This window comes from Daucus carota, chromosome 8 (genome assembly GCF_001625215.2).
Source record: "Daucus carota subsp. sativus chromosome 8, DH1 v3.0, whole genome shotgun sequence".
Lineage (NCBI taxonomy): Eukaryota > Viridiplantae > Streptophyta > Magnoliopsida > Apiales > Apiaceae > Daucus > Daucus carota.
Genome location: NC_030388.2, coordinates 31,077,413 through 31,093,530, shown reverse-complemented (window position 1 = coordinate 31,093,530; position 16,118 = coordinate 31,077,413). Strand labels below are relative to the sequence as shown.

The 16,118-nt window shown below is 34.9% G+C and overlaps 3 protein-coding genes across 3 annotated transcripts; 1 reads left to right on the top strand and 2 right to left on the bottom strand.

The window, feature by feature from the left end:
* The first annotated feature begins 1,491 nt into the window (after positions 1–1,491).
* On the top strand, positions 1,492–4,615 carry LOC108199279 (phosphatidylinositol 4-kinase gamma 7-like). Its single transcript, XM_017367029.2, has 2 exons — positions 1,492–1,680; positions 2,141–4,615. The coding sequence occupies exon 2, from the start codon at positions 2,391–2,393 to the stop codon at positions 4,302–4,304; it is 1,914 nt and encodes a 637-aa protein (XP_017222518.1). The 5' UTR covers positions 1,492–1,680; positions 2,141–2,390; the 3' UTR covers positions 4,305–4,615.
* Positions 4,616–7,753: 3,138 nt separating this feature from the next.
* LOC108199280 (uncharacterized) lies at positions 7,754–10,408 on the bottom strand. Its single transcript, XM_017367030.2, has 5 exons — positions 9,083–10,408; positions 8,933–8,990; positions 8,749–8,832; positions 8,515–8,656; positions 7,754–8,233 (listed from the first exon to the last, which is right to left on the bottom strand). The coding sequence occupies exons 1-5, from the start codon at positions 9,453–9,455 to the stop codon at positions 7,955–7,957; spliced, it is 936 nt and encodes a 311-aa protein (XP_017222519.1). The 5' UTR covers positions 9,456–10,408; the 3' UTR covers positions 7,754–7,954.
* Positions 10,409–10,546: 138 nt separating this feature from the next.
* LOC108199281 (ceramide synthase 1 LOH3) lies at positions 10,547–14,524 on the bottom strand. Its single transcript, XM_017367032.2, has 7 exons — positions 14,137–14,524; positions 13,054–13,283; positions 12,735–12,890; positions 12,402–12,587; positions 11,880–12,055; positions 11,109–11,179; positions 10,547–10,895 (listed from the first exon to the last, which is right to left on the bottom strand). Exons 1-6 carry the CDS (start codon positions 14,272–14,274, stop codon positions 11,148–11,150), a joined length of 918 nt encoding a protein of 305 aa, XP_017222521.1. The 5' UTR covers positions 14,275–14,524; the 3' UTR covers positions 10,547–10,895; positions 11,109–11,147.
* Positions 14,525–16,118: the final 1,594 nt, after the last annotated feature.

Here is a 16,118-nt window from a genome sequence, read left to right as displayed (position 1 = left end):
ACTGTTACACTTCCTCAATAACTTTTTAGTTGTCGTTTTAATTTTTTGCGCGTAATTTAAGTTGATTAAACAATATTTTTTTATTTATTATTTTTTAATTTTTTTAAGGAAAGTTTATAATTTATATTTTTATTTATAAAAAGAAAATTTTAAGAATAATAAGCGAATGTATGTTTTTTAACCATCTTAAATTACATGCCAAAAGTCAAAGTGACAACTAAAAAGGGACAGAAGAAGGACTTGTCTACTTTTACGCCATGCTCTCGAGTTATAAACATGGAGGAAAGCCAACGAAGAGTAAGTAAAGTTTTATACTCCTATTTGTACTCTCGAGTTTTCTAAAAGGACAAAAACAAACGAAAATGAATGCAATTATAACATATATAACTTCATTCCAAAACTTTCACTCCAAAAGTAGGATGACATTTACATGCTTTCTCTTCTTAAAAAATTGTCTTAGTTTCAGTACAACTATATTGACATTATTTCAAAACTACCCTATTTGAAAGTTGTATAACAATCAATAAAGATGGAATAAGAGTTTACATCCATGTATTTATTATGGATACAAGTGAGAAAATATTATCCATTTTGTCAGTATGTGTAATTTTTTCAAAAGACACTTGTATCGTGGGACAAAGAGAGTATTGTGAAATTAAAATTAAGTGTTTAGCAATTCTTTTGTATTTGTATATTTCTTAATTATAATATAGGTAAAAGTATTTTCACTGAGGTTTGATGATGAACTTTATGATAGTTTTACGTAGAAATTGAAAAACAATTTTTTAAAAAGATATGAGAAAATATATTTTTCCTGAAATTAATGTTTGAGCTAAAACCGCTATTCAATAAAGTTGATTTTAGTTTTATCAAATAATTTTTCATCTATTTTTCTGATGAGAAGAACAACAATGCCACGCGGAACTTCTATCATAATGCTTGATTTCAAATAGATCACACAAATATTATGTATAATTATGGGGGATTCACTAGGGGTGATTAAATTTTTTCACCATAATACTTGATTTCAAATATATCACACAAATATTATGCATAATTACTGAAGAAAAAAGTTCACCGGTGGACGGTGATCAAATTTTTTTCACAAAGAAAATTAAAAAAAATGTCACCTATAAAGAAGACAGAAAAAAGCAGTCAAAAAACGGACCGACTTCCCAAAAGAAAAAAACTGTAGTCTCTGTCCCACACTCCAATCATGCACCTGCAACACACCAGATCCAGCCCCGAATAATAAAACAGCCCACAGATCGGCACAGAAACTGTAGAAACGGCTCGGCCCATTCGGTGCCACAACATGTTAAACGCTGACCCGCCCCACGTCAATCCCCCTATCACTTTATTCCACGTCACCCCTCTCTTTATTTTAATCCAACGCTCCAGATTACCCCAATCTCATCACCCCATCCAACGGCCCCGATCACTCCATCTCCTCACATCACCCGCTATATTAACCCCCGTTCTAGACTCTTCCGAACCCAGGCAAAGCAGATTATCTATACACACAGCTTCTGTATCTATATTTTAACCAGGGTTAGGTTCTAACCAGGTGAAGACGATGCAATCTTGATATATATATATAGCTGCTGTTATAAATTAGTCCTGAACAAAATTTATCGAAAATCACAGTGATTGTGTTCTCTCTTCAGATCTGGCGGTCTGGTGAGTTTTTCAGATTTTCATTTCTCGAGTTTTGAAATCTGTTTGTTTCTATTCAGATTGAGCTCAATGAATGAAATATGTTGATGAATGTATGCATTTTGTCTACATTTTCGTGTTATGTTTGAGGAATTATAAAAGAAATGTAACAGTAGTATGTGTTAAAGTGTTAATTGAGTTAATTAATATGTGTATGAATTGGTTTATGTCGGTCAAAGTGTAAATCTGAATAAATTAGATCCTAATGTAGGAGATATCAGATAAGAGATGCTTTGCTTTGTGTTTGCATTTATGATTTTTGATTTATTGTTGTGCAATTAATATTTTATTTATTTTGATTCCTGGAGTGTAAATACCGCGTAATAGATCAGGTGGAGTGTACCTAGACTAGATCATAATTTATAGGGAGGTCTAAATACATGATTCAGTGATTAATTTGGATCTGTAACTTTGTTTTTGACAGATTGTGGTGTAAGTTATATATATCATCAGAAGAGATGGCTTTCTGGATGTAGATTTTCGATTAGTTTATCGAGTATTGTGGTGTGATTAGAAGTTGCTGATTTGATTGATGATTGTTCGTGGATTGGGTGTTTTTGTGAAAGTTCGACCGGCTTCTGAGTTTGGGGGTCTTTTGGGAGTGAGGGAGGCTGCCTCTTCTGTCGCCATCTGGGTTGCCGGCAGTAGAAACAGAAAGAGTCTTCCGTTATTTCATGTCGCGTAACTCAGACAGCCCTGTTCAAACACAGATGGCGGTAGCAGTTTTGAGTAGTCCGTTGGGTAGGGAATACCAGAGAAGCAATATGGTGGAAGGGAAGCCTGCTGGTACAAGACGTGTTTTTGTGCAGACTGAAACAGGATGTGTGTTAGGGATGGAATTGAATCGTAGTGACAATGCACATACGGTGAAGAGGAGATTGCAGATTGCCCTCAATGTTCCAATTGAGGAGAGCTCGCTGACATATGGTGACAGGGTTCTTGATAATGACCTCAGTGCTATTCGGAATGATTCTCCTCTTCTTCTTACCAGAAACTTGATCCATAGAAGTTCGTCAACTCCTTGTCTCTCTCCTCGTGGGGGTGATCTTGATCAGAGAGATCGGAGTGGTCCAATTGAGATATTGGGTCATTCTAAAGTCTTTGTCAAGACAAAACAACTGGTTAAAGAAATTGTCAAGGGGATGAAGCTTGGGGTTGATCCACTTCCTGTTCATGGTGGGCTTGGAGGTGCGTACTACTTTAGAAACAAAAGAGGTGAAAGTGTTGTTATTGTCAAGCCTACAGATGAAGAGCCTTTTGCTCCGAATAACCCGAAGGGTTTTGTTGGTAAAGCTCTCGGGCAACCAGGCCTGAAACGTTCTATTCGTGTTGGGGAAACAGGTTTCAGAGAAGTTGCGGCTTATCTACTCGATTATGATCATTTTGCTAACGTTCCTCCCACTGCACTTGTGAAGATTACTCACCCAATCTTTAATGTGAACAATGGGGTAAATGCCAAAAAACCGCAAAACAAGCAGCCTGTGAGCAAGATTGCTTCCTTTCAGCAATTTATACCCCATGATTTTGATGCCAGCGATCATGGGACGTCAAGTTTTCCAGTTGCTGCTGTGCATCGTATTGGGATATTAGATATTAGGATTTTGAATACTGACCGACATGCTGGAAACCTGCTTGTGAGGAAGCTTGATAGTATTGGGGGGTTTGGTCAGGTGGAACTCATTCCCATTGATCATGGTCTTTGCTTGCCAGAAAGTTTGGAGGATCCGTATTTCGAGTGGATCCACTGGCCTCAGGCTTCGATTCCATTTTCGGATGATGAACTGGAGTATATCCAAAAACTAGACCCGTTTCAAGATTCTGTAATGCTGAGGGATGAACTTCCAATGATTAGGGAGGCTTGTTTAAGGGTATTGGTTCTCTGCACTATTTTCCTCAAGGAAGCTGCGAGTTTTGGTCTTTGCCTAGCTGAGATTGGGGAGATGATTAGTAGAGAGTTTCGTCGTGGTGAAGAGGAGCCGAGTGAGCTTGAGATTGTGTGCATGGAGGCAAGAAGGCTGATGGCTGAGAGGGAGATCTTATCCCCTAAGGTTCATGCTGAAGATGATGGGTTTCAGTTTGATATTGATTGTGAAGATGCGGGATTTGACTTCTCGGAGGAATTAATGGCTAAATCTTCTTTCCATTTTGGTGGAAGTATTTCTAGTGGGCGGAATCCACTTTCCAGGCTAGAGGAAAGCATTGAGGAGGAAGTGGAGGAGGAAGAAACTGAAGCTGTTGTTGATGATAAGAAACCCATAAAATTTGCAAGCCCTGCAAAGAAACCTAACATCTCCAAACTATCTATGTCACTAAAGAAAACTAGTTTAGATGAGAGCATGAAGTACCAGAAGTTCTCAGCAAGCAGGCCAGAATATGGCTTTAACACAAACTCATCTGGACATAGAAGTGCAGATGAGCAGCTCCCTGCTAGTGCTAGCTTTGTGAAATTTTCGGACATGCGAGAGGAAGAGTGGGCACTGTTTTTAGAGAAGTTTCAGGAGTTGCTCTATCCTGCATTTGCTCAGCGGAAGTCCGCGACCCTTGGACAGAGGCAGAGACAGAGGCTTGGTACTTCCTGCAAGTTTTGATATTGAGGTATAACTATATGTTGCCATTAGAGAAGACTGGAATAAGAATGCAGACTTTGAGAAGTATTTTTGGATTAGGTTTGCTTGCTTATGCAGTTATCTACAGGTGTCGATGTAGCTTGGACTTGGGAGGCAGTGAAAAAAACTCATTGTAAATATTTTCCAAAGGCAGCTGAGTGAAAGGCTGAGCTAGTTGTAGTATTTTTTTTTTCTTTTTAACTTTCTTTCACTCCGAGACTTGTTTGATAAATAATTTGTAGAATGCAACCAAAAAAATAATAAAAAGTTTATGTAGATATTGATATTTGATACTTCTTGGACTCCTTGCATTATTTTTCGACCTGAGGTCTTTATCTGAATTGATTAGTTCTGTACAGCGAAGTATATTTTACTCTCCTGAGTGTTTTGTAAATTGTTTGGTAGTTTCATGTGATGTAATGTGTATAATGTGAAGCTAGGTTGGTGTATTGTTGAGACTGGTGCTGAATGCTGATGCACGGAGGAGAATCGTCTAAAAGCATCTATGCCAGGTTAGTATGACCATTGTTAAAAAGCATGTATGCCATATTAGTGATATTGCTTTGTTAATAAGTTTGTCTCATTTAGTGTTTGATATTATGTGCAAGTTTGAGTTGCGAAACAGACTGATTTTCTGCTTTTGTAGCTCGAGTATGATTTTATCCTTCTACATCTCTCCAAATGCATTTATATGACCATTTGTGTTATTGATCTTTAAAGTTTTAACACACATTTGCACATTTGTAAGTGTGCAAAAAAAAAAAGAGGGTCGTTTTTGTCAAGTACTCATCTTCTAGGATACAACTAAATCTGTTTTCAGTGTTCTGTTTATTAAGGAATATGTACTGATTATTGGAAAGCTTTATAATTGTGTTCTCTGTGTTTCCTCAAAAAATTGCGGCTATGCTGGGTTTATGCTTTGGTTTAGCTTTGAATGATTAGTCTAACACCATATGTTATTTCTGTTAATGATTCGAATAAATTTCATTCTTGCATAGACCCCATTCAAATCATTAACAGATATAGCAACTAAATATAACTTTACAGAACTTTAGTGCTTGGAGGCACCTGAGATATTTATTTTTGGTTGCGTGATAAACAATTGTGTTTCGAAAACAGCTGGCTATCCATATGCTCACCACTCTCTGTTTCTCATAAACAATAGCAGCTGCCTCCTGTCTATTTCCTACACTAGTATTGCATTTACAATTCTTATCTTATTACCTGTAAGTGACATAATATCCGAACTTTAATGATATTCCTCTGCTTTCTTTATCTCAATTATGAAGACATGACTCCTTTTCTTTTGTGTTATGTCATGGTTGTTAAGATTATTACAATTTGGTTCCATTTTTCTTTCTTTCTTTCTTTTTTAATATAAAGGTGTTTTAATCTGTCCATGCCTTTAGGAGTCTGGTATTATTCTTGTTACAAATAGGAAACTTAGGGCAGAACTCTTTATATCATAAATTTCCCCGGAATCTGTTAAATGTTGCTGCAATAAGCGTTTTGTGCTCTTGGTACGACTTCTTCTCACACTAAATAAGCAGGATGCGGAAATACGTTATTGTGTTCTTGGTACGCCTTCTCACACGAATAAGCAGATGCGGAATGCTTTATTGATATCGAGAAGAGTCGGACACTGTTTACTAGTATATGGATTTATCAGTGAGATGATGGAGATGTGATTGAAAAATTAGACTGGTGAAGCTAAGCATGTTAATTATAGAGGTTAGGTGAAAGAGTTCATCAGAAATCTCTTTCGAACAGGTGACAGAACTGCTGACTTGTTTTTGACTAGATAAGTTCAACATGTGTTATATAAAAGGGTAATTGTATGTGTTTCAGATGGGGATGAACGTGGCGATCTAATCCATGTTTGTACTTTTAGTTTGGTTTAAACCCAAGTTGTTCTTGGTAGGGTTTATCTCATGGCTTGATTTTTAAGTGAGTAAAACACAAATAATTACAAGTGGGGTGGGGTGTATCATTTGTCCACTTGTTTCCCAAAATATGCTGCCCCAGGCTACATTGTTATTCCCATGTGTACAAAACCTTATTTCTTTCATTCATAAAACAATTTTGTCTTTCGATGAATAATTAGGTTTACTAGCCTTTAACCCGTGCGAAGCATGTCAAAAAAGATATTCAAAATTGTATATTTATAACATCATTATAATTTTTTTTAATGAAATATTATATGATAATGTATTGTTATGAGTATTTTTAGTATTTGAAACTGTTTAATAATGAAAGACTAATAGACTCCACATTTGTAGACTTGTAGTACCAAAAGGAAAGTACCAAACCAAAAAATATAACTAAAACCTTGGATTACAAATTATACCCATGTTGGTTTATTATAGTATAGTATAGATGTGTGTTGAAAAAGAGTATATGTTTTAACGGATCTCGAAGCAAGAATTAAATCCGGAACCTATCTAAGACGTCAAGAAATAGGTCTATATCACTGAGTTGTCGGTGTTAGCGAGAATCAAACCTAGAACTTACAGGAGACAACAAGAACTCGAAGTGAGCGAGAATCGAACCTGGAATGTATCTGACAGGATAAGAAATAAGCCTGTATTACTGAAGTTGTCTGTTCACGCGACTTGCATGAAAACATTAATTTTACAATTTTGGTGTTAATTTAAGCTGAAGCAAGAAACAAGAAAGAAAAATGGGTGGCTACCAAGGGATAATACTTAAAGAAAAAGGTGTAATTGCTGCAGTGGAGGTGACCAGGTTTTTTGCAATCTTGCCTCCTAACCACCAGGTGGACTCATCTGCTCCATCTTGTGCTCTAGCATGGGGCACCCATTAATAATTGCAGGCTCGTGGCTCTCCATTCGACTGCACACTTGGGTCCTTTCTTATCATCTGTTTTGTGAGTAATGAGAGCAAGTTGTTGTACATGAGCCAGCTCGTCTTTAAAGTCTAGCGGTCTATACTGATAATAATTTTTTATTTAAGTTAAGAAAAATTATCGGAGAATGTGCATACATAAACAATCATTTTTAATTATTAATAAGATTAAAGTATATAAAAATCTATCAGATTGTTAGTGCGTGATTATAAGATGATTGTTAGTGTGTGATTATGAACATCACACTAGAGATAAATCTACATATTATTAAAATATGTCCCTCTATAAATATGTTATTTAAGTAGCTAATAGCATTGAGTTTAATTCCTAGAATTGGGTTTTGGGAGATGGGGAACCCATACATTTTCTTTAGAAAGTTAAAGCCCAACATATGTTTCCTTCTGCTGTTGATTTTAAGCCCACCAAATTTCAAATATTATGTTCTTGAAGCTGATGGGAATTTATATTTAATATACCACATGTTAAGTGCTTGGCTTTAAACCCAGCTCCGGGCTATAAGTCGGAAATAGTTTATTTGTATTTTTAGTGTTTTTGGTCCAAAAAATTTATAAGTAAGCTTTTCATTTATAAATCATTTATAAGTCAAAATCTGAAATGTCGAAAATCCTAACTTTTTTGGGTGAAATATTTGCCACCCAAACCATTTTGCTGCACAATCCAAGCTTCTTAGTTCCTATAGTAGCATTAGACGCAAATAAAAAATGGATTCAACGATAAACTTAGCAAGTCCTTGGTACTTGTCCTGTTAGACATGTCTCCATGGTCTTTCAGCATGGCTCACACAATCTTGAAACCTAAAGCAATCAACAAGATGATCAATGCTCATCCCTGCAGCTTGCATGAATGAGTACACAATCACAGGTCCAACAAACCGAAACCCTCTCTTCACTAAGTCCTTGCTAATGGCTTCCGCCTTCGGTGACCTCAGAGGCACATTTCTTGCATATCTGAATCTGTTGATCACTGGTTTGTAGTCCATGTATCCCCAGAGATAGCCACCGAAAGATCCGTACTCTGTATCAATCTGCATTATGCATAGATCAGTCAAATATAATGGGCCTGTTTGGCCAAGATTTTCTTCCCAGCTTCTAGGCTTATAAGTCAGAACCAGCTTATATGTATCGTTTGTGTTAAGAACTTATAAGTCAACTTCCGACTTATAAACCAGAATCTGAGAAGTTGCAAATCCTAGCCCAGATGGATATTTTCATCCGTTATTCATTCCCTATTGATAGATCAGATGATTTATGCTCAGTTACAGATGCTCCGCAAACATTTTAGTATTAGAAAGGTAATGAGGCTTGCCCTTTGTATGCATTTGGCATTGTCTATAATGCATCTGACTCTGCTCTCTGCTAACATAATGGCTTTGTTGGTGGAAATTTCCATGATCTCCTTCTCCCCCATTCTGGCAACAGTTTGTGGATCAAATCCCGCGAAAGCTTCTCTGTGTTATAAGTTCTCCAAGAAACTTTAATTTTATATGTACAGTAGAAGTTTTTAAGAAATGTAGATGTACTGAAAAGCCTAAACTTTTACCTGAATAGTTCTTTTCTCCTTAGAATTTCAGTCCAGTTGAAGTCCATTAGCATACCAGACATTGCAAGAAGTTCAAATAGTTTACTGTCACACAATTCACCAATTCTTATAAACTGTTTAGTACTTTATAGTTAGCAGTGAAACTAAAAAATAAAGCGCTATGTTATAGTAATTAGTAACGTACTTGTCATCGTATTCTGGAAGTCCCCAGCGCTCATCATGAAATTGTACGTAGACTCTGTCTGTCAGAGAGTAGTCATAGTAGATCAAAATTGCAGAATTGTCTTGATCGAAGCTATACTAATATGCATAGGCACAGTTACAGGACACTTACCGCTATTTGCTGTAATCCAATTACACCTGTTCAAGCCTTCACAATCACCGGTATTGTGACCTGGACTAAGATTTTGCATGTATCTAGCCACAGTTGGAAGCTCTCTTTTTTCACGTGGAGCAATCAGGCGGACTGCAGCAGCAATTTTCTGATTCAGGGTTGGAGAAGAATCTGTGGAATCGCTTGAGTTCTGAGACAAAGACAGTGACAGAGACGACAAAGATAGAGGTGATGTACTCGCATTATAAACCTTGTCTGGATACACTTTCTTCAGGTGTTTGGATAACAAGTTGTAGTTCGGCTTCTGATCATCTTTTTCTTTCAAACAACTGCTCTCTTTCCTGGCAGGCCTTCTCACATCTTCTTTAGACATTGCTATATCCTATAATGCTAATTAAGAAGATTATACGACGAAAGCCCTAACCTTGAATTGCTTACATGTAGATATTGCATTCATATGGACTTTATATGAATTTGAAAAGGCACAAGAGCTGGTTGTTGCAATGCAAATTTCAAGCTGGGAACCTAGGACATTGGTTCTAAAGCTGAACTGATTAGTAAACTAAATATGAAATACAGAGAAAGTGACAGTTAAAATATTCAAGAGTATTTCTATGAACAACTATGTTCAGAATACATGATTAAGAAGATAAGTACACATTAGATTATAGCTAGAAAACAATCTCTAGTTGGAGAATATAATTACATGGCATTTAAAGGTTGGGTCTTTGGTTATATTAACACTTAACCAGTAGTTTAAGAAATAATATAGGAATCTATAACAGATAAATCATTGAGTTTATAATCAATGCCAAAGGTCATCTGGAATCTTGCATATGTAATGACTGCTAGGGTAACCTTGTCTATTTATCATCAAATTATATTAGTGGTCCTTACAAAAATTATAGTATACAGATAGAGTACACAAGGTTTCGCTTCCCGTCAACCGGACTCATTAACCATGAACCAAACGCTCCACAAGATCATTTCAAGGTTTTGCAAGAATAGACTGCAGAGCTTTCTGGTATATTCTAGAGATTTATTTACACTTTACATTTTTAATGAATAATACATCTTTAGTTGTACTGTTTGTCTCAAAATGGGTTGTACTGTTTGTCTCAAAATGGGACCATTGTTAAAACTTAATCCCCACACATAGAAATGGTGATTTGCAGGGATTGAGGCAAACCTGTTGCCTACACAGATTAAGATATACCATCTTCTCTTCTGCATCACTCCTGTTTTTCTGATCGTATTACAGTTTTAAAGTCATGGAGTTTATCGGAACTTGTATTTCGGTTTGATATTCAGTTAACCGAACCGAATGCTCAGCCCTCAGTACTTAATAGTAAATACATAACGAGGATATAGTTCTTCATTTTCTATACTCATTGTAATGTTCTTGCGAGAACTACTCAAAATGTTTGGGGGCATACAATTACAAAAATGGAGACACTTATCAAGTAGAATCATCAAAAATGCCTTATCCTTAATTATCAACTGATTTGCTGACGGCAATAGCACGTTACACGTAGAACAATCTGTATATACAGCTCGTTTAAATATACAAATATTTTATATGCAAGCTTTACCAGGTGAACAATCGACCTGATAATGGGGGCAAGTTAAAATAGATGGACTGCTATTCCATTAACAAATCAACTCTCTGCTACGTTTGCTTTCCCACGGATTTCACTTTCTCAGTATATACTACACGATGGCCCCTCAGCTACCAGAAAAATCTTTTTAACGTTCTGTGCTTTAACTGGACACCAAATATCGTGTAAACTCTGGATTCTCTTATTCTCTATATCTGTGCAACGAAACAGAAAGAGGTAATTTTTCCTTCCAAACCAAAAATGTATAAAGAAAAATTGGATACAGATTTCAGATAGACATTTAGACCATGCAGAAATTTGATTACTCCACAACTTGGCTGACTTCTGCATTTTTGTAGACTACTGGAATTATATATTTAAACTTCATTCTACACAATTTTTTACCTATGTAGAGTATTTCATAGTACCTTGTGAATTATCATTGGCTGAGTCATAAAGCAGCATAATTAATCTTCATGTTCCGTTTCATCTTCAGAATCTGTATAGTAAGGAAATAGGATATTTGTAAAAGATGGGCCAAATCAAATAACTACAAAAGGTAATCTTTAACACGAGGGAACTGATACATTTTATCTGCACAATAGGTGTTCTGACAGAGTTGTTAACCACTAAAAGAAACTAATTACTGAAGGAAAAAAGGATATGTGAAAAAAATAGCCCAATTAAATACAGCAACAATTACAAAAAGAAATCTATAGCGCGAGGAACTAATACTTTGAATCTGTACAGTGGGTGCTATAGTAAATATTTGACATTGATTTTACTAAAGCAAGAAATTTTTACAAATGGAAGCCTCACAGTGGTGGATGTTTAACAGAGATTTTCACCTCTTTTGAGGAGCTAATTTAGTAACTACAAGTATGATTAAGCGTTTGGGGGGTGGGATTCTTACCTAATAGAAGTATTATAATTAGCAAAAACAAATGTAACTGGAGGGGGGATGTTTCGTCTTACTTTAGCCTAATTCAATATTTTACATGTATCTTCAACAACTATCCAAGTAAGCTCACTATATATACATATATACAGATCAATCTCCATAGAAAAAACGTGGTAAGCAGAAGAAATTGCACAAGTACAAGGTCATTCCATGAGGCTATTAAGGAAGCCTCAGAAAATAGTTTTGATATGTAGGCACTCTCATGACAAAATGCAAAATATTTTCCAATCAGACTTACCAGATCGGACATCCTCACTAAGTTGGCCTCTTGCTTGAATTTGTTTGACAAGCATTCTATACATCAACACCCACCAGTATACATGAAGAACAAGTAAGGAGAAGAGAAGAGTATTGAATATGTAATAGTAGGCAACTCTGTACTTCTCCTTGTCCAAAACCTTGAGAAGCTCATAACTGCCACAGGAAGATCAAATTAACAGTGTTCATTGCGATTTTAATCTTTTCAAAGTAATAGCTGATAAAATAAGACTAGGTCAGAAAGATATTAACAATATGCTAGTCTCAAAGTTAATACATACTAAAAAAGTATCAACACCCCTAAAACTCAAAGTAATTTAGCACACTGATAGAGATTCATAACATGACAAAAATTGCTTATTATTATTGCATTAACCTGTACCTCTTATATTATATCTCATCTAATCTCTTATATTCTGATATTAGCAGTGAAGGGATTTGAAAATGTCATTTGACACATTACATTTGACTTTAAGGCTTCGGGACAAGCAAGAAATATCACCTTGTACTCCTCAGGACCCAGAATGGATAGTAGATAAGGCGAAGTAAAATCCATGATAAGACGAACAGGATAAATGAAAAGCTAGCAAGTCCCTCTGCTCCTCCATATTTGGACATCTTGCCAACTTCAAGAAATACATCACTAGCATCATGAAGAGCCAGAATAACAGAACCCACTCGAATAAATCTGCAATATAACCCACAAGGAAATTAAATTTAACTTCATCTCCACTAAGGTACTAAAATCTGTTCATATAATGCCTTTCTTGAGCATGTTTAAACTAAATTAGAACTAACACTCTTGTAACATTAAACATAATATCTACAATCATACCTTAATATGTACGACGATATGATGAGGATGGCAGTTGCTAAATGATGACCCATAGATACCCCAAAATCAGCCCGCCTCGTTTCCCAGAATATCAAAGCAAATATGGAGTATGTATAGAATCCACCAGTATACATATATAGTCCTTTTAGCTTTAACCTGTTTTTTCAGAATGCAACCACTCACTTGTGTCAATTGAAATGTGCTTAAATGTCTGTGTGTGGGGTTTTTGGGGGAGGTGGTATGACAATGACTCAAGCTGAATATAGATAAAAGCAGCCAGCATTGGCTGAAAGATGTTATCGGAAAACTAAAATCTTACTTAGTTTTCTGCTCTGGCCAAACTTGATTTCCAGGGCCCGACCAAAATTTGCTAGTGTCAGTGAACCAAGGCTCATTATAGGTTACAGAAAGAGCAAATATCTCTGCTGAAAGAAAATAAAGACATTTCCAAGCTGATTCCTTGAACTTTCGTATCTTCTTTTTCCTATCATTTGTCTCGAGATCCAGCTTCTGATGTTCATTTCCAAATATCAACCATCTCCCTGCTTTCTGCAACATGCAGCAATTGCTTAAATAAAGAACTAGTTTAAACCCTACTTCTGAGATATACAAGCTTTTTTTCCAACGACATCTACCAATACCAGTAAAGGAACAGTGTCCCACAAGTCCTTAAACCTGTATTATAAATCCTCTCCAAACCTCAAGTCATTCTACTGGACCTAAGATCTAATTACAGGAATTACCTACACTTCGCTATCTCCCTTTAATCGTATAAATACTTTAAATTCAGTGCTTTAGGAACACAAATTTTCTCTGGACAGGGCAAAAGCAAGCCTATCTTCTGGATTTGATAATGTGTTAACTGGTTAACCCGAATATCATGACAAAAAACTCACTTCTTTCATAGCTCTCAGTCCTATTCTATTCATTAGATGCTAAAGTAAATATCCGCAGTTGCCCCCTCTCCCCATTTAGCCACTTGAAATCTCAAATATTCATAAGATGGATTCACTAAGCAGCAAAGATACAGCCTTCTTAGGATCATTCAGAAAGTTCACTATGAATTATCTAGCAGAAACGGCGTGCTGCTTATCTAACCTATCACAAATTAAAATGCATCTTTGTCACGATGGCATGATTTACCATTGCAACATACCGCCAATAAACAGGCCATTCTAAATTAAGTTTGTGAGCATTACGCAGATATGTCACTCATATGCACACTGAAATTCACCCTACTGACCTAATCATACACAGGTATATACAACTTACAGGAACAACAAAATTCCAAATTAATAAACCCAAGATGCAATACACAATATCCACCTAAAAAACAACATAATTCAAACATTAAACAACAACAAACATAAAACAAACACCAACTGAAAACTCAAGTAAATACCTCAAATAAAAATCTGTCAAGAAAGTATCTAACTGAGGGGAAAAACACAGCAAACAAAGGCAGAACAGCCAAATCTTGATACTCCGGATATGATTCTTGCTCCCAATCAACCAAACCATACAAATCAACAAACCCCATTATATATATGCAACAAAACTGAAAATCTCGAAATGGGCTAGCACTAAATTTGCAGATAAGCAAGAGCTGAGCAAGATTAGATCAAGTCAACCACCATATCTAAACAAAACATAGATCTTTTTAAGACAAAAGCAGATACATCTATGGGTCTGGTTCAGTAAACAGTAGAAATCAAGATTCAGTCTTTATAAAAAAAAAGATTAAAAGGTGGTTACTTTTGGTTAGAAGAAGACTTGTAGTTTTAGGACAAGTAGAGTCCACTTGTGTGTGCCAAATGGAGTAAATAATAGTGGAGGCTTCAATATAATTTTTTCTTTTTCTTAACTTTGGCAACACTGCTAATTTCATAATTATGTGGAGTCGATATGAGCAAAAAAGGGAAGAAAAGATTGTGAAATACTTGAAGTAAAAACCAAGGTCTTATATGACTTGTTTTCAAAGACTAGTTCACTGGATATGGTTTAATTTAAAGAAGAAAAATCATATGTGTACATTAATATTTTTAATTCAAAAAGTTATAAAAAAATGAGCAGAAATTAATGTATAAATTCATATATTTTCTATTATAATTAATACCAAATCATCATTATAATTTCATCATGATAAAAGAGATTATTATTTATGTAATATTGTTATGAAGATTTTACTTATATTCCCATATCTTTATCTATTCTAATATGAGAAAAAAAAAATATACGGTCCAAGTTTAATTTGGAGTCCTCAATGTTAAAATTAGATAAAATAATATAATAATTTTAAATCTAATTATTCTTATTCTAAAATATTTTTAAACATCCTAGATATATTCTAACGTCCTATATTTATTATATATTTTTATAAAAAAATTTATTTAAGGAAGAAAAATATTCACGAGAAATGATGAATATAAAATTGCTAATTTTAGAAGAAATAGTGGAAAGTTAAACTAAATTTGGGTCATCCAAAATTTTGGACTTTTTAGACATATTTTTCATATTAAAATTATTATTTTTTAAGTCGGACAGGAAATGACAAACCTTGCCATTGAAGTCAAAATGTTTGTATACGCTGCATATTTTCGAGGCAAATTCACTTGTACTATTTTGTTGTGGGGTCCCCTTTTGTATCTGCTGATTTTTTTTGGATATTGGAGGAAAATTCTTGCTAAGTTCTACAACTACAAGTCGATAGCTACCCTACCTAATGTTGATTTATTTAGATAATTATCCACCTACCGTATTTATACAAAATGTTGATTTATTTAGATAATTATCCGATTAATCAATTTTTAAAAATTTTATTAATTACTATTGAGCTAACATATATTTAAACAAAAATTATCTATTACAGTATAATTTAATATATTCGATAATTAATATTCCTGCTAATCATTTCAATAATTCCCTAATCAATGTCTTGTCTTTTATGATATTGCTAAGCATGAACCAAAAATAATTAAAATAACTATTAAAAGTAGAGAAATATTATTTTTAGAGAATTTGTATTAGACTTGCATATTTCATCGGCATATTGGAAGCTTACAACTTGTTCAGGAAATAACAAATTTACTTTCAATATCATAGTTTTTAAAATATCAAGTCTCTGATATTTATTATTATTAATATCGTGAAAATAATAGATGTTATACTAATCTATGATAAAGTTTATAATATTGTGATTGAAAAAAATCCGCTAAAAAAATTCGAATCGGATCACATTTCATATTCAAACAAGCTGCCTTGGTTGGTTCGTGCAGCTCGAGGTCGAGATGACAACATATATTCATTATGACAAAAGCATTAAGTTATTCAATTACCAAAAAAAAAAAAAAAACTAAGTTATTAAGACCCTGCAGTGCCTGAACG